This window comes from Dermacentor silvarum, chromosome 1, assembly GCF_013339745.2.
Source record: "Dermacentor silvarum isolate Dsil-2018 chromosome 1, BIME_Dsil_1.4, whole genome shotgun sequence".
Taxonomy (NCBI): Eukaryota; Metazoa; Arthropoda; class Arachnida; order Ixodida; family Ixodidae; genus Dermacentor; species Dermacentor silvarum.
In genome coordinates, this window is record NC_051154.1 from 177121652 (window position 1) to 177147779 (window position 26128).

Below are 26128 nucleotides of genomic sequence, written 5' to 3' on the forward strand. Positions count from 1 at the left end.
CTAACGACAGAAGGCACTTTACTCACGAAGATTTCCAGACTGGGAAACGCATGCTGTGTGAAGGTTTCTTTTGTTGAAGGAGACAGCCTTCCTTCCGACATCAAAGTAGGACATGTCCGCCATCCAGTACGTCCATTCGTGCCGAAGCCCCTAAAGTGCTTCAAGTGTTGCAAGATTGACCACGTAATGGGCGTTTGTGTGAACAACGTCGTGTGCCCGCGCTATTCTCTGAGTCCCATTCAGAAGACGCCTGCAGCACAGATGTTTTAAAGTGTCCTAAGTGCAATGGTGTTCACAAGGCCTCATCAAAGGATTGCCCGCGGGTGCGGAACGAATTCGCTATCCTCAAACGAATGGTGCGGGACAATTCAACGCATCGAGAGGCTGCTGCTGTTCATCGGCGACGTCGACATCGACACCGAAGACGTTCACGAAAACCCGCAGCTGCAGATAGTGACACGCCATCTTCCGTCAGAAGGGTTGCCACATCAACGCATAACACCACCAAGACGGATACAAGGAAAACGAACAGAGCAGAAAGACTCGCCCGTCCTGAAGAATGGCCTCAGCTACTGAGGGCTCAGCGTGCTGCCGAGTTACCTCAAAACGCAGCGACCTCGACGGTTTCGGCAACTGTTAAAGCGACGTTGACTGATGCTCTTCAGGTCATCAACATTTTGCGATCTCTGATGAATGCCATTCGCGTTATACTGAACGAAATGAAATCTTCGTCTGCGCAAAGCGCGCTACAGGTGCTGGACACTTCGAGTCCAGTGCTTGCAGCCCTTGGTTGAAATCATGGCTCGCGAGAAGCCGTCGTTCCGTGACGAGGTCCGGAACGCGTCGATATTTCAGTGGAACGCCAGAGGACTTAAGTCACGCATGTACGACTTCCAACAGTATGTGTTCATGAACCAGTTCCTCATTATCATCATCTGCGAGCCCCTATCAGCTCACATCAAACAGTCCGGGTATGAGTGCTTCATGTCCGCCACACACGGAGAATGCAGCAAGATTATCCTTTTCATTCGACGTGATCTTACGTATGTACATCATGCAGTGCCGCCTAACCATGAAAACCAGTACGTGTGTCTGACAGTGAAGAAAGGCAAGCTCACTTTTACAGTATTTGGAGCCTACATATCACCCTCAAGTCGGCTAGACTGCGAGCTGTTACGGCGAATCACGACAGCGACTCCGCAGCCTTGGGTGTTGACTGGAGATTTTAATGTCCACCACTATCTCTGGGGAAGCTCTAAGTTAAACTCGAGGGACAGAATATTAGCGTCATTTCCCTTCGAACAAGAACTGTGTTTGCTAAACGATGGCAGCCCCACCTTTCTGCGTGGAACTGTCTACAGTAGCTGCCTGTACCTCACTTTTGTTTCACGCTCCTTCATCAGAAAGGTTAGGTGGTTTTCAGATATTGAAACGCGGGGAAGTGACCACCTCCCCACATATCTTAGGATTGAAGGGCTGACGGAGTCCAAGTTAGCCGGTGTGAATCAATGTATCAACTGGCCGCTGCTTAAACAAATTGTGGAAGACGGCTGTCGTGATGGCTTATCCTTTAGCCTAGAGGGTACTATAAAAGGTGCTCTAGAGGCTGCCAGGCATTCGCTTTCGAGAAAGTCTACACGCACCGAATACGACATTGAGCTGGAGAAGCTTCGTGCAATTCATCGCCGTGCAGAGCGAAGATACAGACGTACAAAGTCTGTACATGATTTGAGGTTGGCCAGAAGAACTCAAAAGAAAATTCAGCGTCGCATGGACAAACTCGCGTCGCAAAGACGGATGTCGTTCTGCGAGTCCTTGGATCCAAGAAAACCTCTATCTCACATATGGAGAACTGTTCGTGGTCTCCGTGGAACCCCTCAGCAGCGCCACCCTTTGAAGCCTTTGGCCCTTCACCAACAATGCAGAGAGATTGATGTCGCTGACGGTTTCTGCAGGAAGATTGCTGGCGAAACAAGATCCGCCGGAACATTGACGCTCAACCACTCACCGATTTCACGCGACCCCCGCATGGACAGCCCTTTCACTATGGACAAACTTGAAGCTGCACTTGCCTTGTGCAAACGCTCATCATCGCCAGGACCCGACGGTATAACCTACCGTGCCTTATGCAATCTTGGCGACGCGGCTCGGAAAGTGCTCCTGCTCTTGTTCAACAGTTCCTGGCAGACAGGTACGGTTCCCCAGGAATGGAAGACCAGTCGCCTAATTCCACAGCTCAAGCCTGGAAAGTCGCCTCTAGACATTGCATCATACCGACCGATTGCGCTTGCCAGCCGCATCTGAAAACTAATGGAGAGGATGGTTCTAGCACGATTAGAATGGTACCTCGAACATTACCAGGTATATCCAGACGCAATGGCCTGTTTCAGGCGTGGCCGTTCTTTCATAGATAACGTTATCGACTTGGTGGCGTACTTCGAGCACCACAAGTCCTGTAAACGATTACCTGCTGCCCTGTTTCTGGATGTTAAAGGAGCTTATGATAACGTAACAAATGAAGCTCCCCATCTATGCCGACGACATTTGTATTTGGACGTCGGGTGTGACACGGCTTCAGCTTCGCGCGCGGCTTCAGAAAGCAGGCACTTTAACATCATCCTACCTTCGAGAACAAGGACTTCAAATATCTTGTGATAAGTTTGCAGTGGTGGCATTTACCAGGAAACCAATGTCACTTATGTGACATCCGTAGACGGACAGCTGATCTCATACAGCACAAGTCACAAAAGTTTGGGGGTGGTTATTGACAGAAATCTCTCCCGGACCCCTCATGTGAATTATGTGCGAAAACGTCTGACGGGAATTTGCCATATGTTTAAGTTCCTAGCAGGAAAGACCTGGGGAGTGTCAGTACAATCTGTGCTGCAACTGTACAGGGTCCATTTTATTGGATTTCTGTGGTACAGCCTACCGGTCATCTCCAACACCTGCAGAACTAACCTGAACATAATCCAAGGCATCCAAGCCCTCAAGATGTGCCTTGGTCTGCCGCGGAGCGCGTCAACGACAGAAGTTATTGCAGTGGCTCAAGATTACACTATTAGAACGCATATTGCCATTGAAACAATGCGTGTGCACATATGACACTTCGCCCGGACACCTATATACCACCTCGCAATCCTCCTTGTAGAAAGGTCCCACACAACATTCGGTGCAACTGTCTTCCCGCACCGTGACTATCTTACGTCAGGGTACGCACCTGCTGCAAGACCTTCGGTTCCTCCATGGTGTGTGTGAGCCGTACTCAAGTGAACCTCACAATCCCAGGACTTCAGAAAAAGTCGGACTTACCACCATCTGCACTGAAGCAACTTTGTTTACTACTCTTGTATGAGAAATACAGCGACTGCACACACGTATATACTGACGGCTCAACTACACCAACCAGTTCCGGTGGCGCTGTAGTTATCCCAACAATGGGAATAACTCAATGGTTCAAGACTTCCCATATCACTACGTCTACAGGTGCAGAGCTCGCGGCTCTCCGCGGTACGCTTCATGTGATAAATAACGAGAGTCCTGGAAAATGGGCCGTCTTCTGCGATTCAAGGCCGGCCTTATAATGTGTACAGTTGTTTCTCCAACATGGAACTCATGATCAGCTGACGTGGGAAATCGTGGAACTTATCCGTCACTTGAGGGGAAAAGGCCATGATATCACTTTTCAGTGGATACCAGGCCATTGCGGTGTCATTGGAAATGATGACGCAGTTAAGGTAGCCCACACGTCAAACCAAGAAGACCGCCGCATCCCCATTCCTCTCTCAAGGACCGACGCTGCGAGACAGCTCCGCATTCTAGCAGGCACACTCTCGTTAGCTGAGTGGAATACTGCGCATACAAGGCGCACCAGACTGCACAGACAAAACCCTTCGCTGCAACTCGGACCTCCGGCCGGACTGCACCGACGCGAGGCGTCTTTTCTGGGTCGGTTGTGGTTGGCAGTTGCCTTTACGAAAGCTTATTCAACACTAATTGGAATGGCTGACAGTCCTGCATATGATGTCTGCGGATGCGAGAATAACTTTCACCACTTATTGTGCCGCTGTCCTCAATTTGAAGGAGAAAGACAATCTATGATTAACGCATTCAGGACACTAGATGATCGTCATCTGAGTGAAGAGACAATACTTGAACACCGTCCCCACCGATCATCGGCTCAGAAGGCAGTGAAGGCACTTTTGCCGTTTCTGAGAGCATCTGGTTTGTACGAGCGCCTTTGACTCTACAGTACGGTCCATGCACGTCTCCATACCCATCCCCTCTTCCCCTTCTCCCTTCACCAAGCGTAGGGTAGCCAACCGGACTCTTGACTGGTTAACACCCCTGCCTTCCTTATATCCTCCCCTCTCTCTCTTCTCAATTTGGCTCGTCAACCCACATGCACCATCTGCACTGGAAAGCTTTCGGGAAATTTTATGTACTATGTCTGATTGCTCTTTAAAGTCCCTTAGCAGATAAGCATTAAGCCTCATTTTGAAGGTTTGAAGCACGTCTAGCTAGTTTATTTACGACTGTCACCGACAGTCGGTAGGAACACCCTTCTGCAACTCCGTACCTGTACCCGTGCTACAGCAGCTATAAATGCATTGAAAGCGCCGGTATTAGTATAACGCTTTCGTAGCTTTTATGATAGAAGTTGTGGCAGTACACTGGAAGAATCGCTGTTCTTACAGAAGAATCGCACGCATACAACAGTTGCGTGCTGTTGTATGCTGAAATGAGCATTAATGGTCTAGCGGCGCACTCAGATGTATAAGATCCCCCTTTTCAAAACCCGTCTATTTCTGGCACCGTGAGACACACTAACGGACGCGGAAAAGCAGCCAGGTCCCGCCGCTTCGAGGGGGACAGCGTTAAATATAGTGCTGCGGATAGAGCTTGCTCTTGAACTTGTACCGTCGAGTTTAAGCTCTACAGCATGCTTAAGCGTTGAACAAGCTGCCCCTAAAGTAAATAAAGGTTGCTGGACATATATTCTGCGAGAAAAAAAAATACAAAGCTGTCTTCGCTCGACTATTGTATACATATACAGGGTGTTTCATTTTAGCTGCACCAATTTTTTTTAAATTGCCTGGGCAGATAGCACAATTATAATCCTTGGATCTAAACTACTCGATGAGGCGGCCATTACTTCCACGAGAAATCAAAACGGCTAATTGAATAATTAACATAATTACATTGATTAATTTTTAATTGATTATTTTACGGCACATCTTTCAATCTACGAATTAAAGCCGCTGAGTTCGCAAGGCGCATCCACTTGGAAAGAATTCTCAGGACTGAACCAGTTTCAAGATATTACTTTTCAAAGTGTCCGACGACATGCATGGGCGTTCCAGTTAACTTTTTGAGGAAAACGCTCTTTTATGCATTGAAGCACAAAGTTAACTGGAACGCCCATGCATTTCGTCGGACACTTTGAAAATTAATATCTCGAAACTGGTTCAGCCCTGAGAATTCGTTCCAAGTGGATACGCCTTGCGAACTCAGCAGCTATAATTCGTAGATTGAAAGATGTGCCGTAAAGTAATTAATTAAAAAGTTAATCAACGTGATTATGTGAATTATTCAATTAGGCTATTGATTTCTCGTGGAAGTAATGGTCGCCGCATCGAGTAGTTTAGATCAAGGATTATAATTGTGCTATCTGCCGCTGGCAATTTTTAAAATATTGCTGCAGCTAAAATGAAACACCCTGTATATAGTGGCACAGCCAAGCTCATGTGTTCTTAGTTTTCTTTTTTTCAGGCACCTTGCTCATGTCGTGCCGAAATCAGAGACTGAGGCACACATTACGCGCAGGTGCCTGAACTCATTTTTCCTAAAGCCGTCGGTCAACCCTATCGGCATTTGCTTTTACGAATGCTTAAATAAATATTGAAAGTGTAGCACCGTTTTGTAGTTCTGGGGCGCTATAATATGAAGCTATTCCAAACTGTTTTTATTTCATTTATGCAATCAGCCCTCCATGATTGGTCAAAAGTATTACGGGCTACCCCACTTCGCCTTTCTGTCAAGCGACGTCACAAAACCACGAAAAGTCACCACGTCAAAGTGACGTGTGCTCGTTAAAGATGCCTTCTTATGCCCAACAAAACATTTTCCGAAAGGAATGAACGATCGCTGCCCACCGATCACTCTGGCACTACTCGGAGCTGCCGGGGAGAACGAATTTATTTGCGTATAATAAACAAATTTTTACGTCGCACTTAAACGTTGTCGAGCCCTTTCGGCACGTATACGACATCGACCTGCCAACTCTTCTTCTTCGCTCCGTTTGAGCGATATTTATAACCTTTCGTTGCACGCCGCCGCGATTCTCGACCAGCCACCGCAAGCTAAGCAAGCGGAAGCGGGTCAATCCCAGACGCCGGCACCACCCTCGTCATCCGGTTATCTACTTTAACTAGGCTAGCTCAGAACCACCGAAACCCTCTCCATTTCTGAGTGCTTCTCGCATCATCTCAGCCAATTAGGCACGAAAAACCTGTCAAAATAGGCAATGCTATTCGCTTTGAACCTAAACTAAAATGGCCTCTTACAAACGAGGAGAGCATTTGATTGGGCGGTTCAAACAAGGCTGCAGGTCACCGCTTGATGCTTACGTCGGCGGTTACGTAAATATGACGTCAATAGAATGGAGGAGGAGGAGGAGAAAAAGGCATGGATTGTTAACCAGAAATACGTCTGGTTGGCTACCCTACTCGGGCGTACGGAAACAGGGAATATAAAGATGAGTTGGAGAGAGGAGAGGGAGGAGGGAGAACGCGCTGAGCTCAGTGCACGCATGACGAAACAGCTTTACGTTAGAGGGCCCCTGTACAGGTTCGCACGATAACTGCTTGTAACGAATGACTGCAGACTCGCCGTGCTTGTACAATTGCTGGTTGCACTCGGCGACGTCTTAGCTGACACAAATGTGGGACACTGAAATAGGAGGCTGTGTTAAATGCAGTCTAGGAGTCGTGACAAATTTTGTCGCGGTTATGTAACGTATTCTACCCAAAAAAACTTAAAAAATAAAGAAAGAACAGCTCATGGGGATAAAGCATATGGCGTAAGTGCACTTTTGCGGGAATACATTGCTAGTCTTATTAGACTAACTTATACGCAATAGCCACGGTATAGCCCATTGGCTATCGCGTTGCACTGCTGAGCTCGAGGTATCGGGTCCGATTCCGAATGCAGCGACTACATTTCGATGGGGCCGAAACGCAGAAACACTCGTGTACTTAGATGTAGGTGCACGTTCAAAAACCTCAGGTGTTCAAAATTATTCCGGAGTCCCCCACTACGGCATGCCTGATATCAGATCGTCGTTCTGGCACGTAAGAACTTTCTTTTAATTAATTTTTTTTGTTAGGCAGGGCTACGGCTGTAAGAGCGAATGCGTCTAGATTACTTTGACAGTTGCTACTGCCATATAGTGCGTAATCCCATTCCGTTTCCTCTTGCGTCCACCAGGCAAAGTCTCTAGAGCGCGCCGCCACATGCATGGCTAAGAACAACAAGGGGTGACGCGGGCCACATACCATCTCAGATTGCGAGCCTATTCCCTATCGCGGAAGCTAAACCTCCTATGACTCGTCTCCATTGTCTACCGTGCAGCGGAAGGTGCGACTGAATTAGTACGTTGGGCGCAGCAAGTCAGTGAGAGAGAGAGAAAATAAACATTATTTGCTCCAGAGATGGGGTTTTGCAGAACGCCTGTGGATGGGTCCTCAGTCCAGGACTAATGGGTCATGTTATTGCGGCACTACAAGGCTGTGTTTGAAAGCCCATCACATACATAACTTAATAACTTTAGCGAGCGTTGACAATTTTGTGAATTCGTTGCTCAGCAATAACTTTGGAGGCTCATGGCTCAGAAGATTTTGTTAGAGACGTTCGGTATCTGCACGGTCGAGCCCACTATCTGCATGATTGAATGTGAATCAGAATGGGCTCATTCCAATAGCCGTTTCGGTTCGCGATGGTGTCCGGTGACCGTAACCGCTATCGCAGGAAATGCGAAAAAAAGTACCCGGTTCCCGCCGGGATCGAACCCGGGCCCGCTGCGTGGTAGTCAGATACTCTAACACTGAGCCACGCAAGCGCTTGCTATCAGGGAGCAGAAAAGTGCCCTATAAACGCGTCCTAAGCAGGCGCGCAGGGGCACACGACGAGATGCGATTCTGACGAGGCGCGCAATCAACGCGATCCGGAGCCTCCGCCAGTATGGTGGCGCCATCTAGTTAAGGCGCCTGCAAACGTAGAGCTACGTGCGCAGCTACAACCAGGCATCATCGGGCTCAGCAGACTGCTGTGCAGAGAGCATTACAAGCCGGAGCTCGCCGTCGACGCCGGGCGGACGGTTCAGATCGTTCTCATCAACACGAGGCGAAGAGACTTTGCCGCGAAGACCCTGTTGTGCGTGGTGCCGAAATTGACGCTACTCTTGAGCCACTCCACCAGCTTACGCTGTGATTGTGCTGCGTGTGTCGTGCAGGCCTGTGACTTTTTTCCCCTCTAACCTTTCTTTGTTTTTTGTTTTGTTTTTTATACACCAACGTTTTACATTGCTTTAAAAACACTGATAGAAATAGCAAAAAAAAATTCCGAGGACACCCAAGCACTTCAGCGCTTATAAGAAGCACACATGTTCTTTTCTGCGTACTTCGTCTAAACAAGGGTCCTCCATAATCTGAACTAAGTTACCATTACAATCACGGCACATACTGAGTTGGTAGCGTTTCATTTTTATTGTCTAGGCGCTTCTGAGGACGCAGAATCCGACCTTTAGGTTTAAGCGCAATAACATGCAACAACAGATGCAACAACATGCGCACTCACTCACCGAGAAGTGGAAGGAAGAATGTCGATACGTACCTCTTCCTTGTCGGATCGCTCTCCAGTCTCGACTCGAAATCGACGAACGATGTTTTCCGAGTCGCCATCGCATGATGCCAACTGTAAAACAAGAAACGCGAACATTGAGAGCCGTGTCTGCGCATACATGTAGTTTTTATGCGTACGGAACAGTTCTGCCAACCTCCGAAGCCATTTTCCACTAACTCGAATAAAAAAGTTTCCTAGATATTCCTAGATTATTGCAAGACGCTGTTCAATTTGTCAAAATGTTTTCTGTTAGTATAAATTTTTCTTTGTTACGCAAATATTACAAATTTTATAGTTTAAATTTATGTCTAAGCTTGGTTTAAAATATTTATATGATTTGAAACACAGCAATTAAACTGAAATAATGTTGCAGTGAAAGTAGGTGTGCTAACGACACAGCCTCCTACTTGAAGCCATATTCACAGAACAATATGCCAGGACGTTTGTACTTTGCTCTACGTGAGTGAGTGAGTGAGTGAGTGAGTGAGTGAGTGAGTGAACTTTATTGGGTCCACAATAGACGCGAGTAATCTCGACGTCACCTGGCTAGGCCCACTCGGGGACCATCAGGTCAAACCTGATGGCCCTCTCGCGGGCCCTCTGGACTGCCAGGATTTGAGAGGTCTGATCCTGGGCCTTAATAAGCATCATCATTTCCTCTTGGGTGAAAGGGGGACCGGCAAATGCGCAGCCCCACAGGACATGCTCGAAGTCCGCATAACCACCACACAGGGGGCAGTCCGGGCTTGGGAACCGTTCGGGGTACATTGTGTGCAGTGCTGCAGGGCTTGGGTAAGTGCTGGTTTGTAGAAGTCTGAGAGTCACTGCCTGGGCCCTGCACAGTGAGGAGTGCGGCAGAGGCAGAAGTCTTCTTGATAAGTAATTGTGTTTGCATATCTCGTTGTATGAGCACAGAGGCTCGGGTCGCCCTAGAGAGGACGCATTATCCGGCGCACGGTCAGTCAAACCTCGTGCAGCCGAGTGTGCCTCCTCGTTGGGGTTGAGCAAGGCACCTTCAATGTTTCCAAGGTGCGCAGGGAACCAGGCCAATGAGTGATCTTTGAGGTCTTTGGCGTTTTGGATGATACGTAGGGCCTGGGGAGCCACCATTCCCATCTGGAAGGCCCTGATAGCGGTCTTGGAGTCTGAATAAATTGTGTCATGTATATCGTCCGTCAATGCAAGAGCGATAGCAACCTGTTCTGCAACGCTGGAACTAGAAGTGCGGATGGTAGCACAGCTGATGATTTTCGAATCACAGTTGATGACCACTGAGGAGAAGGCTTGTTCTTGAGCGTACGAAGCAGCGTCTACGAAGCATGTTCGATCCTTGTCCAAGCGGGCACTGGCGAGCAAAGCTTTACCCCTGGCTCGTCTTCGTCCTTCGTTGTAGGTCGGATGCATATTGCGTGGAATCCGGTGTATGGAAATCTTGGATCTTATGTCGTTGGACAGCTTCACAGCGTCGGGACCAACGACCGTGGGGTTACGTCCCAGCATGCCAAGTATGGCTAGGCCCGCTGGGGTGCCAGACAGTCTGACAAACTGAGAAAACTCTTGGGCTTCAACAATTTCTTCGAACGTGTTGTGGATGCCCAACTTGAGGAGGTCTTCTGTGTGCGTTCGGACGGGAAGGCCAAGGGCAAGCTTGAATACTCTTCTGATTAGGGCATTGATCTTGTTGCGCTCCGACACCAGCCAGTTGTGCATAGCCGCCGAATAAGCGAGGTGACATAGCACAAATGCGTGGATAATCCGGATCAGATTGTCCTCCCTGATTCCGCGGTACCTGTTGGCGATTCTTCGGATCAGTCCGAGGGCGCTTTCGGTCTTGGAACAAATGCGTTTGACAGCGGCTCCATTGGCCCCGTTAGACTCGATAAACATTCCTAGGATCCTGATAGTGTCCACCCGCGGAACTGGGGAGCCGTTACCAGTGAATAACGTAATGTGGCTCTCCGTTGCTGGCTTCCAGGACCGGTGAGAACCACCTCTGGGCCTCTTCTTGTAGAGTAAGAGCTCGGATTTGGTGGGCGAGCACCTTAGCCCAGTGGGGATGAGATACCGCTCCGTCACATCGATGGCCTCTTGCAAAGCACCCTCGATCTGACCCTCACATCCGCTGGGACACCAGATGGTGATGTCGTCCGCGTAGATCGTGTGGTTAATGTTAGGGATCTTGTTCAAGGCCTTCGACAGGTTGATCATGGAGATGTTGAACAGCGTCGGAGAGATCACCGCTCCTTGAGGTGTTCCCTTTGGCCCAAGCTGAATTTCGTGGGTTAAAAACTCGTCAATCCTGAGTCTAGTGAAACCTCGAGGAAAGGAAGGAGCGCACGAAATTGTACGCCCGCTTGCCGACGTCAAGCTCTGTCAGGCTCTTGAGAATAAAGGCGTGCGATATGTTGTCAAAGGCCTTTTCTAAATCCAAGCCGAGAATTGCCTTAGTGTCCGCGGAGGTGGAGTCAATGATCTGATGCTTGATCAGCCTCATGGCGTCCTGAGTCGAGAGCCCCGACCGAACTTGCTCTACGTGCAGAACAAGTTTGGACAACAAGAAAGTGCCTAGATTGACACGGAACCTTATTTGAGTTGTAAGGGAGATGGGTGCCAGACATAATTTGAGTGCCTAAACAGTGTGGCACTTCATGACAGTAATGTGAAAGAAGTGGAATCTTTTTTTTTTTTTTTTGCGTGCCGTGCATACTGGCGTAATACAACCACGATTACGCGCTTACACATCATTTGCAGTGAAGCACGCAGGATACGCGGCCATTTATTTCCTCTCTTGCATATCAAAACTCGCCGAAACACGTGACCACTCCTCAGCGTCCCGACCACCTTGTCGTACTCGGCGTCTGCTTGTACGTGCTGCTTGGTGTGGTGTCGCCGCATACATTTGTTTCGCCGGTTACGTATAAATATTTCATTCAAAGTGCACAGAAATCGATAGCAAAGCTTGAACTACGAACGGCAATAGCGCAGTAGCAGTGCTTTGTTAACGAGCACAGGACATTCACACCCTTTCGTTTATACTTGGAGAGTTGCTGTCAGCGCGCTACAGTACGATCATATCATACTTCGCATACTAATGCGAAGGGAACTTGCGGTCATTGAAATGAGAACACGCCATCACGTTAGCAGTTCCGCGTATCGGTCATCAAGGCGTCGCAACAATGGTTTTTCAGATCTCCGAGCTTTTTTCTTTCCTCCATTTCTTAGCGCGAAAGATTTTCTAGATTTTGACAAATGTCTCTTTTCCCCCGAAGGAAGCCTAAAATCCTAAAACTAGGTAAATTTCCCTGGTTTGCCACCACTGGTACGGAGTGAGTTCGAATTCTCAGTATTTTGCGTAATCCTCCCTATCTGTCGATAATGCTACTGTTTAAGCCGCGACAGTAGGGGGATGGTTCCTGATGTCACCTTACCTGTACGACTGCAGCAATTATTTTCAATCAATATTGCAAAGAGCGTTACGATGACATGACGATTAAATGCAGGTCAGTTGCTGGCGCCGTCGGATACTTTCGGTTAGCCAGCTTGGCCAAGTTAATTTAGGGTACCAAGCGTCGTTGTTTTAACAGCGGAGCTGTTTAAGCCGGCCGTTATTCCGTTAGTCGTCCACAAAAAATGTGGGCCGATCCTGGCGGCTGTGCAGAAAGGGTCCAAGCGCAATGGCACATACCCCTGGGAACTAGCGAAGCTGAGCCTGGCTAAATCTAGTTAAGCATGGTTAGGACTACTTAAGCTTAGTCAGTCATTGATAGTCAATCGATAGCCAATTAATAGTTAATTGATAATCAAGCAATAATACATAAATTCCGGAAAATGCAGGAGATGACTTGGTAGTGCTTAGCCTATCCCAAATACGTAGCCAATACCTTGCGATAGCCAATCGAAAGCCAATCAATACCTAATCGATAATTGATCATTTATTAATAAATTCCGGAAAATGCTGAGGATAACTTGGTAGTGCTTAGCCTAGCCCAAAAGCCAGGACTAGCTAGGTGCCCATCAGCTCCACTGTATCTTTAGCATTGCGCCTCCAGTGGAAGCTACGCTAACTTTCTTTTTTTGTGCTGCTTACTTGTTAACTGATGACAGGCATGCAAAGCTTGGCTTAAAAATAGATTCACCCATTCCAAAATTATAGACAATTAATGAAAACTAAATTAAACCAAATAAAGAGCATGCGGGAAGGATCGAAAAGGCTATGCACAAGCGGACTTACGCTAACCAGGGATAACTTTATTTTTATCGCGCTAGTAGGCGCTATCCTAGTAGAAGTCAAAATTTTCGGCAGCTCCGTCCCTGTCAAACAACGAAATAATGTTTGCTCACGCATGTCGAGCCTAATTTAGGGGCGGGGGCAGAGAGTCAACGAGGAGGCATACTGGTATGCGTTGTGTACACCATTATGTTTAACAGCGTCTGCAGGAAAAATGTCGAAATAAAAATAAAATTATGTAATTCTTTAAAAGAAAAAAGAAGAACTCACACATGTCTGGATTGCGAAGAAGCGCTTAATAAAAAGGTAACAAGATGGAAATGAAAACACCACTGAGGCTCTTTTATTTTCATTTATTTTAACAGCGAAGCTGTTAGCCTCTAGTTGGTCCGAATTTTTCGTCGACTCGTGTTCATCCAAAAATAGTACCGCCACATAGCGGCCACAGCCACTCAGACAGACCACAAACGGCAGCTCGAAAAGTCCTAGAGTTTCCGCGCAACCGAATTATGTTTTCTCGTATATTCGAATTACAATCCGAAGCTACCATTTATGCAGCTTGTGTATAACTTGTACTTTACGAATTTTCTGACGCAGTTTACTCTGAAAAAAGTTGCAGTTCCGCCCGAAAGGCGAAGTATCGATTGCGACAGCAAACTAGTTGACAGCTTTATGAAGTAAGAATAGTAGTTTTATCGGCCGTATAAACTTGTAAACATACACATACTAACTAATTTAAGAAGCATGGTGTCACGCGCGCACAAGCAAACGTGAACGCATCTGCACTCGATGACCGCGGAAGCTCGCTGTCAAAACGCTGTAGTGAGTAAGCGCGTCAGCAGCAGCGAGCGAGTTGACAGTCGTGCCGCCGCTCGCATCAACGCGAACTAAGCAGCGAAAACACAGCGCAGGGAGGACTCTGCCCCCGCCGCAGATGTATTTCAAGATATAGCCGCCCGCGCGCGCGGGCGGCTTTTAAAAATGTTTTTCTTTTTTTTTGCGTGTCGTTGATCATTCGCAAGTAGTGTCTCGTAATGAGTTTTTCCGCCGAACACTTTCGACAACAGGAAAACTAAGCATGCAGCTGCGCAATCACACTCGATGGAACGAGAATGTGGACGTTCTTTTTTTCGTAGCACGAGTTGCAAAGAACACAGGCATATAATAGAATTGAGGCCACTCAGTGGTGAAAGCTGGACACAGACAGACAAAGGAATATTTCAAAAGAATCCCCTTCCCACTTCCAACCTCCGCGGCTGCGCTACGGAAAAACGTTCGAAAAGTGATAGTGAAGAGCAAAGAGGAGAGGGAAGTAAAAAGCGACTGCGACGAACAATTGCAGTTTCGATCGTTGTCAAACGAGAATGAACCGCAGATAGCCAAGTCTCTTTGTGTTCTTGAGAAAAAGCCGATGGCGGTCGACAGGAAAAAAAAAAGAAAAGAAAAGAAAAGAAAAAAAAAGGAAAAAAAAAACCACGTCGACAGGACAGGTGGAGAGATGCCTTCCGATTCTCCTATACGTGTTCAAACTGTCTGGCACGGAGGAGCTATTCATTTTCCCGTCCTGCGTTAGCAAGACGGAGGCGTTCTAGCCCGCTTTCGAAGGAAGGTGAGAGCGCGCTCGCACCACTATAGGATATCGAGTCATGATTTCTCCCGGGATGGCTGACAACTGAGCACAAGCGAAGTGAGGCCGCTCGGACGAGGTGGCCAGAGTCGATAGAGGTGAATTCACCGGTGCGCATGCCCACATTCCTGCCTAACTCGAACCGACAAAATCGAAAGAAGGACGCTTGGAGAAAATGGAGCGACGGATATGACGGCGACAAACCGAGCAGGGGGCCGTCCGCGCGCTTCACTGAGCCGCAGGGCGCCGATAAGCAGCGACAACGGAAGAAAGCGCTCCGCGAGGGAAAAGAAAGAAAAAGGCGGGAGAGGAGGGCCACTGCAGCTTGCAGTTTTTGGCCGCACGCGGGTCAGAAAGCAGAAGAGAAAGAAAGTCATTTCGAGCCGATACAAGCGGCCATTTCTCCTCGGCGGGTTTTCGCCATGCAGCGTCGGAACGCGTCGGTGCCCGCGCCCCATTGGGCGATGAATTCTCCCCCATATTGCGAGATGCTGACACCTGCCACTAGATAGGCCGGCCGGCGAACAGGTCTACGCACCGGTGCCTCAAGAGCGTTGCGATGCCCGAAAACAGGGAATATTTCGGGCAGCGCCTGAGTTTGTGAAGATGCGTTCACAAGAGCGGCGCGCACCGTGCGGTAAGGCGGCTCGCCGTGGCCGTTGACAACTCAGATTCCCTTGCCGAGCGGCAAGGGCGTAATTTTTGCCCCCTCCGCCACCTCTGACCTCTATTTTCGCTTGTAGGATCTCGTGAGCAGTACCTTTATCAACTTCGCAATAATAACAATTCGAAAGCCTTTCCGCAGAAGCCATGAGACAGGAAAATAGGTGCTATATGTCCTTGCCTGTAAAGCAAACAAAGCTACGATGCTTAGTTGAGATGCGACCGCGATTACAGTGCACTGACAACATTGCGAGCCACAACAAGGAGCGCATTTGACCCGCTTGCCTGCGCCCGCACTCAAGGTTTCGCCTTTCCCTTCGCCTGTAGGTATATCAGACTTGAGGCTTTCTCTACGTTGTCGTCTAGAAATAGATTTTCCACTTGATCTAATGACGAAAGTCATTGTTTTGACAATATTTTTTTGTAATCGGTTTCTTGCGTATAAAAAAGAGGTTACAATTGATAAGGCACTGTCGCCGGTTAGGTTATATGATATGGAAAGACCTGTTATTTGCTGTGCAAGATGTAGCTGGCGTCGTCGGGCATTAACAAAACGCTGGCGTTCGTACACGCAGTATTTGAACGTTGCTTCATTATTTATTTCCAAAGTACGTCGCGTGAAGATCTGCGTTACTCTTACATGAGACTCAACCTTGATTAGTCTCTGGCATTCAGCTGCCGAAGCCAAAATAAAGATGCTGGTCTATTTTTTCACTGCGAGTAGGTCTAAGGCGGTGGTGGTGATGTTGAAGCAGGCGGGGTTAGCCTGGCATACATAGCCGGCAATTGTTCCGCCTGATCCTTCCTTGAGTTGAGATCAGGAGTGTGTCACCAGGTGTCGATGAGCCCCAAGGCGCGAAATTCTTACCCCCGAGCATACTCGTGTTCGGCATAGAGAATCATAGCCAAGGCTTCCACCCCTGTCGCTATACCGGCATGGGCGGCCAGTCGCGGGATTTGAACATCACATCTTTTACTAACTGCCTTTTGAGTTAACCATCCGACAGTAGAGGGAGAAAGATCTATTTTGAAGCTCTAGGAAGGGTATTTTGTCAGTCTACATGCTACTCTACAGATAATGGTACGACGGGAAAGAAAGGCGCTAGAAGAAGGTGGGCAGACGAATAGAAAAGCAACAAAGTGAAAAAGGTACCGGCCTCGTGATTTTATTGGCAAAGTAAGAGCCCTAGGTGATGAAGCGAGGTAATCTTGCAATCTTAACTATTCCCCTTTTCCCTTACCCCTAGTGCAGGGTAGCAAACCGGACGCTCGTCTGGTTGACCTCCCTACCTTTCCTCTCCTTGCTCTCTCTTAACAATTGCTGCGACAAAGACTAACATTCTTGATAAGAGGAAGTGGGAGGGTTACAGTTTAGAGAGCAATACTATTGAGTCAATGTATAAAAACTAGAAGTTCAGGACTTTGCGCCGTTTCGATGGGCAAGGTGAGGGACCCTGCATCCGCTTCGCTATTGAATGAACAGGAAGAGCTCGACTATAGGTCCGGGACTGTGCAAATGTGCTTCCATCACTCTTAGCGTTTTTTTGTATTTTGCCGCGAAACGGTTCTCACGACTCTTGATGGTCTGAGCGTCACTAGATAAACTTAGGGCGCGGGCGGGAGAGCAAGCGAAAGGGCGAATGAAAGACTGAACATATGTGGGGAATGTGACATGACGCACGTTCGACCAGTGCGGCCTGGTGCAGACATCATCATGCCGCACTTTCAGCTCACAATCTACTCGTGCACCCGAATGAAGAAAATTTGGTGGACAAAGCTTGCTTACCGGTGTATTCAATTAAGTGTAGCCTAATCAGTAGCTACAACGTCCCTAACTCTCGCACATGCCATTCTTTGTGCAATTTGCAGCTAAACTGACGACGAAAACTCAGGGCCTGTATTTACGCCAGAATTGTTCGTAAGTAAGAAACTCTAGAGAATCCTGACGCTGGACTTTTCATTAGCGAAGGCGGATGACCAACGGCAGAGAGTACTTACGAAAGAAGAGCTTTGTGAATACGGGCGCAGATTATTTCAATCAATCAATCAATCATCAATCAATCAATCAATCAATCAATCAATCAATTTTATTTCGTCTGTTTCACAAACAGACAGAGTAGCGGCGAATAAAAGCTACCATTTGGCAGCTTGACGAATGGTAGCGGCGCAAATGGAAATATTTCCGCCGGTATACCAGGAATATCTGGGGCCGAATTCACAAAGCCTTTCGTTCGCAAAGGCTCTTCGCTATTGGCTGGCTGTCTTTCGCTTATAATATGTCCAGCATCAGGATTGCCTGGAATTTGTTTTTACGAAAAATGATAGCGTAAGAACTTTTGTGAATACGGGCCCTGGATCGGTATTCACGAAAAGCTCTCCCTAAGATTATTCGTAAGAGCAAATCTTTGCCGATCGTGATACTAAAAAAAATTAAATTAGGGGATTTTACGTGCCAAAACCACCATCTGATTATGAGGCACGCCGTAGTGGGGGACTCCGGAAATTTGGACCACCTGGGGTTCTTTATCGTGCACCTAAATCTAAGTACACGGGTGTTTTCTTAGATTTAGGGATACTCTACACAATATTAGCCAATGGCGAAGAACAATTGCGAACGAAAAGCTTTGTGCATTCGGCCTCTGGCCATTTTTCCTGTTCGTTGTGGGTGGATTATCTGATCGAAAAAACTTTTCCACAGATTCTAGCGCGAAATTCGAAATAACACTTTGCCAGTGAGATTAATTGTGCGCCTACACGGCAAACTAACAATAAGCAGCCGCCTCGTGCCGAGATGTGGAGAAGAGATGTCGTCGTAAGGAAGCTCCGAAAACTTCCGCTGCTCTATTGCAGCGGAAGTCTCAGAAACGCCACCCGCGGTTAGTTTGTTGTCAAAACAGTCGCTCCGAACTGATGTTATTTGAAAGATTTGCGCAATCGCAGCGTTCACTGCCGCACAACATAACTCAACGACTGCCAAAGGCTTCCGATGTATACTTATTATTCGACCGTAAGGCACAAAATGATGGTTATACCTACTGAACCGAACGAGAGATACGGCATTCATCAGGCTAACGAATGGACAAAGAAGCTTTAAAAAAAAGCCAATAAAAGTAATTGCAGCCATCGAAGGCGGGGTGCGTTTGCGGCCACTTCAAGATTTTTCGTGGTATCGATGATTCTCAACTTATTTCCAGAGGATCTGTCTCCAGATTTAGGTCTCTATAGGAACGAACAAAGTGCGTCTGCTACATGCTTCGTTTCGTGCACGCGAACTTATGAGAAATTCCTTCTTCGGCTTCTGACAAGCCCGACTTTTTAGCGACAGGCTCCGCCTTGCAAAATAAGCAGAGAGAGAGAGAGAGAGAGAGAGAGAAAACAAAAGTAAAGCTATACGCGGCATTCACGTTCACGCTGCAGTGGAATATTTAAGCCCTAGCCACACTGGGGGGCTTGGCTTCTTCTGTCATACTTTCATAGGAAACGGTCGGAAGAAAATGAAGTGAACCCAAGAAGAAGAGCAAGACGACACTGGGTTTATGGCACGTGTTTGTCTTGGAAATTTCCGCCTGACGCGGCGCTTGTTGTCATGTTTGCCTTGTTTGCGTTGCCTGCTTTTTGCCAAGAAAAGCAAGCGGCGAGCATGAGCGAGCTTGTTTGCCTGCTGTGAAGGGTTTCCTATATAGGCTGTTCGAGGCAACCGCTTATGCTGTTTTCAAAATTCTTTGGACCCCTTAAAACTCTGCACGCGGCTGATAACTTTTTTTTTCAAGCTCTTATACGAGGCTGGTTGCGCACAGCTGCAAAGAATCGGGCGCTCGCGACTTAGGAATAAACTTGAGGCCCAAAATAAAAGAGCTGCGATGCGGGCCTCTTGGGCGAAGTCTTCCGCCGTACCGCAGTATTAGATAGCTCAATTCGTTTTTAAGTTCTTGTGTCGCTGTCTCTCCTGCGCTGCAGCCCGAAGAACGCTCAATTTGTTTGGACCCTCGCTGTGCGTGAGGTTTGCTCACCAGTGGTTATGGTTGTTGCAAGAAGCAGCAAAACATACGGGGTGAAGGGGTCACGTATACGGATTACTCGTTTACGTGGTTTTAGTTTCATAAGCGAAGTGTAGCTTTTCATCAATCGCACGCTGGTATTAGCAATAAAGCGAGGCGGGCCCCACTCGGGTGATGTTCTACTTCCGCGGCGCTAGTCAGTATTCACGTAAATGATCCCATTCCCATATACAAACAACCGCTATTGCAGTCAATAAGGGTTTTTAAATTGTGGCGAAGCACCACCAAAAAAGGATATTGTCAGGTCAAATAGACATAAAGAACATTAATTTATTGCCGCCTAAATGAATGCGCAATAATTTCAACACTTGCATAGAAGTGAGAGCGGCGCAAGGAATGTAACTAATAAAAATATCCTTAATGATATTCGTGAAAGTCTACTAAGTTGAACAAGCCGCATGGTCCTGACACATTACCTTCAAAACTACTACACCGCGCACTCATGTTGATTTAAGACACTAGGATTTCTTGCTACGTTATTTGTTTATTATTATTATTATTATTATTATTATTATTATTATTATTATTATTATTATTATTATTATTATTATTATTATTATTATTATTATTATTATTATAGTTGTAAACATATACACAGGAAAGAGAAAGCGAGGAGCAAGGCTGGCAGCTGCCACCGGAAGGGGCACAACGCCTGCCTACTCTTCGGAAAGGACGAGAGAAACATAGAAGGAAAGATAGGAAGGAGGGGAGGAGAGGAGGAAAGAAGAGCGAGATGACAAATCTCAAAGAATAAAGTAAAACGTACACAGTAGGGCCCGTCCCTGCAGGTCAAGCTACTAAAGAATGTAAAATAAAAGAAATAGTTGCTGGGTTACAAACGTGCCCCTAAGTTCGTTGCTTCTAGAAAAGTAAGGAGAGCACGATGAGCTTATTCACGTCGAGACGCACAACCACTGGGGTATAAACATTCGTCTAGAGTCGTACACCGCAGGCCAAGGAGATGATAGTTCCTCACTAGCGATATGCGTTGCGCACTGAAAGCGGGACATTCCAATATCAGGTGCTGAAGTGTCTCGCAGCCACCGCAAGACGTACACAATGACTAGTCACACGTCCTTGTCTGTATAAACGTTCACGCACGTTCACACAGCCAACCCTTAGCTTCAGGAGTTGCGCTCTAGCGCGACGAGGCAAGCCTCGACCGCGAACACGCGGCGCGAACGTTCCATTTGCGACGCGCTGGTCTGGATGCTGCTTGAGTAGGTGGCGACGAATCAGCAGACGAGCGTCATAAAGCTTGCACAAAATTTCAGGGAAAGCACAGTCGTTATGAGTGCAAGTTGAAGCCAGTCGATCAGCCTCTTCATTTCCGGCGATGCTTACGTGCGAAGGTATCCATTGGGCAACGAGAGATACCCCACGTGATAAAATTTTGTTGGTAGAGTCAGTAATGCTGCGCACAATTGGGCAATCAACCTGACTGCGTTGTAATCTGCTAAGTGCAGCGCGGGAGTCCGTAAATATGACAATATTCGGTGTGGTTAACTCCTCTTGCACGTATTTCAGTGCAACATTAATTGCTGCTAGCTCCGCAGTTGTTGACGAGGCTGGATGGGGTATAGGAAAAATACGTCGAACTTGAGTCGAAGGGCAGAAAAATGCTGCAGAGGCGCATTGACCGTCGCTGTGTACAGATGCATCTGTAAAAACTTGAAGGTAATCTAGAAATCTGTCGAACATGTGCGACTGAGCCAATTGAAATATGGCCGAAACAGGCATATCAGACTTTTTGTGTATGTCAGGGATTGTTATGTACGTAAATGGGCAGTACGTGTTTGGTGATATCTTGCGAAGGCGAAGGCGTAACTGAAGCATCATGTTCAGAAATTGCAGTAATGTTCATAAATAATGTCGCCATTTTTCCAATGCGAGAAAACTGGCGGCGAATCAGACGATCAAGGAGCATTTGACCATTCGATGCGCGGTGCAGACGCTCAATATGATATAACGCTCTCTGGTCTGCTTGTAGCCTCAGAGGTAAATGATGTGCTTCAGTGATTAATGGAACTGATTGCGCCTTACGAGGTAATCCCAGCATTAGTCGAAGGGCAACGCGATGATCACGTTCCAGTTGGGCCATCAAACTAGGTGGGACGTTCAGGAATGGTAACGCGTACATCATGCCTGAGAGTATGTACATATGATTGGTACACCTGCAGAGCCGTTGTTTGGTCACAGCCAGCACCTCTAGCAGCCAAGGCGGCCACATACTTAAGGATGGATTGCGATTTAACGGCAGGACGCCAAGAGACGCGATCATCCACAATTAAGCACAAATAACGGTGTTGTCGCATCCAGCTTATCGGCGTTTCGTCAAGGAAAAGTCGGCTCATTGTTCGACGAGCGCGTTATTTAGAGTGGTATGCTATTGCAGCCGACTTAGCAGGTGATATCTGCACGCCAACTTCACCCAAGTACTCCGAAGTCGCGTTCAGAGCTCTTTGCAAGCTTGCACGAAGCCACGGGCTAAGGTGCGAAGGGCCGCTTATCCACAGAGCAATATCATCTGCATAGATAGCTATGCTCACTTTCTCGAGGCAAGCGACTTGGAAGCGCGGCGAGTACTGTGTTCAACAGAAGCGGCGATAAAATGCTGCCCTGTGGGACACCGCACTTGACAGTGCGGGATTCACTTGTCATTCCTCCGACACGCACTTTCATCCGGCGCTCCGATAGGAAATTGCACACAAAGCGGAGCAGACGACCGGAAATTCTCTCAGTTGCAAGAGCGAAAATAATCGCCTTATGCGGAACCGAGTCGAAAGCTTGCTGTACGTATGTACGTCCAGGAAGAGCATGTAGGCGGAGTGCTTGTTTCCTTTAGCACATTCAAGCGCTGAGACAAGGTCTGAAATGCTGTCCAGAGCTGAATGGCGGAGACGAAAACCACTCATCACATCAGGGAAAAAAATTAGCTTCTCTAGCTTGTAATCTAGACGAAACAGAAATGTGACAAACATGCAGAAATATTGCGTTACATTACGTTATTTCTTTTTAAATTTTACTGCAGAAATAAGTGGCCGCTTCTACTGTGCCACCATGTTCCTTGGTGGTGTCGGTGATTGAGCTGAATCAAACAAAACTTTTGGTTCCATTTTGTGTTTGGGCGTTCTGTTTTACTCGTACGCAAAGTTGGACGTGCGTTCTACACGTACGCAACAGTGATTTTAATATCCCCAAGTTGAGCGGGTCCTCTACTCGAAAATTCATTTTCGTGAATGCTTTGCCCCTAAGTGATGAGTCATCATTTGGCGTTTCTGCATATGATATAACTGACGAGTTCCTGATCAGGATGTCTACACTGCGCAAGTTTGTGACCTGTGTAACCGCTGCGTCGGCCTTCGCAAGCGGAAATACCGCAGCCGATCCTCGGGAGTGACGATGTGACGGCTGGCACCGCTAGGTGCGGCCGTTCGCGACGCAGGAGGTCAAGGCGAGGGCCTCGTAGCGGCGCTACACGTAGCCCTTTTGCGTCATTTGAAATGAGCAATAATCGGACATGAGCTCCATTTGCTCGGGGTGAATCGCTGGGGCGACGCGGGCGCGTCCGTAACTGCCGGTGCAGCCGAATAGCGCGCGGTCGGACATAAAAGAGGATCGACTCGAGCCATAATGACTGCCGCCGCAACAGACGCGAGACGTGGTCGGAAAGAGCGTGGTGCGGACGTTTTGCGGTCCATTGTTCGGCCAGAACAATTGATCGTTCACGGTCGGAACCCTTGTGGCATCGTTGCCAGGGCTTTTCGGTCGCCTGCTGAAAGTTCACCTCACAACTCCGTTGACCCAGCGACGATTAGGGAGCACTTCACGACGCCAATTTGAGGGGGCCCCATAGGCAATCTGGGTCGCGTTTCCTTAAGCAGAGGTCAGGCCGACAAGCGTGTTCGTTTCCCCTGTCCTTACTTTGGTTACTGTACTCCATTTCTTTCCCCTCTCTTTCACAACTATTCTCCGTACACGCGGTCATTGTTTGGCGTGTAAAGCACCAGGGCAAGCCATGTCAAGGGACCGTGTCAAGTGCACCCAGCTGCTGCGGGCACGATTAACGGCGCCGCCGTGGGCGGTGCTTCGGACACGTTGTCCGCGCGGTCAATAGACAAACTGACCACAATGTAACAGACATAAAACCTACATGTGTAGCTGAAAGCACAAGGACCACATCTTCGCGTTATTACGAAGACCTCTTGTAATCTTGGAAGAGGCAGGGCTCTGCCTTCGAATGGCCTCTCAGTGAGGCCGCATGCCCTGTCCTACTGAACGAAGGCGCCCTAATAAGCCAACTTAGGAGCTTTTTCCTGCAAGCATTATGCAGAAAGCGACCCAATTGATATTGTAAAGGCTCGCATTATCGCGTGAGCCGGAGTGGCATCGCCTCAGGCGTCAAACTGATACCCTGTCTTTATTGATTTATTGACATGGAACACCGTTTTGTTAACTTTTCTTTTGGTAGCGTTGTCAATTAGTATTGGCTCTCCTGAACGGATTGTGAAAAGCAGCCTTCTCCTAGCGTTTGAATTCTTAATGAGTCACTAGCGTGCATTTTTCTGCGGGACACAGTAAACAACACAAGAAGGGAAATGAAGCTTAATTAGGCACCGAATGCGCAGTAGAAGTAGTATTCCTGTTCTACTATAGCGCCAGCAACGAGTAGCCTGGGCCTTTCAACGTGCGCGACGCGTAACCCCTGCACGTGTTCACGCGTACCGCTCTCGTGGTGTGCTCCACATCAGTGGTTGGTGAAAGCCTAAGAATGCAGCAGCAAGCCCACCGTTCTCCAACTTAGAGAACTTATACAAATGTGCCAGCCAATTAGGTTTGCTCATTTTCGTGACGCCACAACGAAGACAAAAAAAATTTCAATTTGTTGCCCTGCCCTTGTAAACAAGTTCGTCTGCGACGGCGTAAAACACCGCGTAGCGTCGGGAGTCTAGCAAAAGGAGTTTTGTGTGTTTGCATATGTGTGTGCGTGTACGTGTGCGCGCGTGAGTATGTGTGTGTTCACTTACCGGAGATTGCAGGTCGAGTTTAGCTTACGGAAGTTGTGTTTTGACGTAGTGAAAAGTTTTTTTTGTCACCTTGAAAGTAAACATGTCGCTAATTGACTGTTTCACCGACGGCTGCTTCGCCCGTACCAAGAAGTTGCAACACATCATATGCCTTTCTCTTATCCTCTTAGGTGCCGGATGGATTCGTCTGATAATCGCGGCAGTTGCCAAACCTCGCCATGTTCATTAGGGTCCGACAAAGCGAACATTCAGTCTTCGTCGAAGTGTTGAATAGGCGCACCTGCGTGATTGCTTCATCGCCGGCCCAAGGCTTCGCCTCACTGTTGGCATGCGTGTGCACATCCGGCGCTTCTATGTAACAACGCATGGATTGTGTTGAATATTTTTCGCTCTGTGTTGTTCGAAAAGGTTAACCACGATGACCTTCAGAGAGGACGAGGTGGGTAATAAAAAACGGCCAATAAACCCTCTCACGTTTACTGCCTACTTTGTGATGACAAAATAAGCATTTGTGGGGAGCCACAAACGGTCAGATGGTGGAGAAAGCCAGCACCAACGCGTTTTGTAAAAGCCAGCATGTTAAAACCATGGCCACTTACGATAATCTGCTTTCAGCTCATGGCATTACGCAATATAGTAACGTAGTAGATTGAGATTCATTCCCATGAGTGAAGATATCGGCCTCTGTCGGGAGCGCGAGACACGGGGAGCAGGCACAGTGAGTTTTTGTAGCACGAGCTTGTATACTGAATTCGCAGGCTGTCAAAGCTCATAGACAGTGACATCTGCGGGTCGCCTAAAAGCTCGAGAATATTGCGCACGCTCACTCGTAATTTTTTCATGTACAGTCAAACGCAAGAGACCCGCAACCACAGATGCCGCGTAGAATTTGTTTCTTCTCAGCTGAGGCACGCAGGTTTGAAATCGATTCCACGCTGCACGAATGTGCTAGAAACAATTTACCAAAATTTTTCCTGGTGCCATGGCACCTAGAATATTTCTCTCGATTGCACACTCTTATTTTTTAAAATTTTATTACTGCAAGTAAATAGTAAGTGCCGCAGTTACTACCACTCAATTGTAGTTACCAACTTTTCACTACCTATTGACTAACGCTATAAAGAGCTGCAGGCGCAGTCTGCGTTAAGTTACTAATGGCTACTGCCTCGTTCGAGCAGACTGCCTGCCGCAGGGGCAGTGGAATTGCAGACGAGGTTGACTGCCATACCCGGCATCACTCTCTGTAACGCACTACACCAAGCCTAGAGGCCACAGAACGGTGTCGCTGCCTGCCTCCACATAATAAGCATGATACTTTCCATGCTACACACAGCGGGCTTTAAGCAAAATAAATACGTATTTCGAACGAAAGACACGAGTTAAATATGCGCAGCATATTTAGGAAGCGAGCTTAGTCATTGTGCTCCGAGTCAAACCACTCTATCGCTTGCACACAGCGCTGTCACCTTTAGCATTAATGTAACGCCACCTTGTATGAATTTTGAAACAGAGAGAGAAGAAAAAGATTTTGGAAAGAAAAAGACAGGGCCCGAGCCGGCGCATCCTAGCTGGCTGTTCAGCACTGGGAAAGAATTAAGGGAGCAGAAAAAGTGATCAAATGAGG

General features: G+C 47.7%; 1 protein-coding gene across 4 annotated transcripts in view; it reads right to left on the bottom strand.

The window, feature by feature from the left end:
* LOC119436447 (GTPase-activating Rap/Ran-GAP domain-like protein 3) overlaps positions 1–26128 on the bottom strand; it is a 444125-nt gene that overhangs the window by 111975 nt on the left and 306022 nt on the right. For all 4 annotated transcript variants that reach the window (XM_037703297.2, XM_037703295.2, XM_049657852.1 and 1 more), the window contains one exon: positions 8893–8973. In XM_037703297.2, the coding sequence (XP_037559225.1) occupies positions 8893–8973 (81 nt within the window). The remainder of the gene's footprint in view (positions 1–8892; positions 8974–26128) is intronic.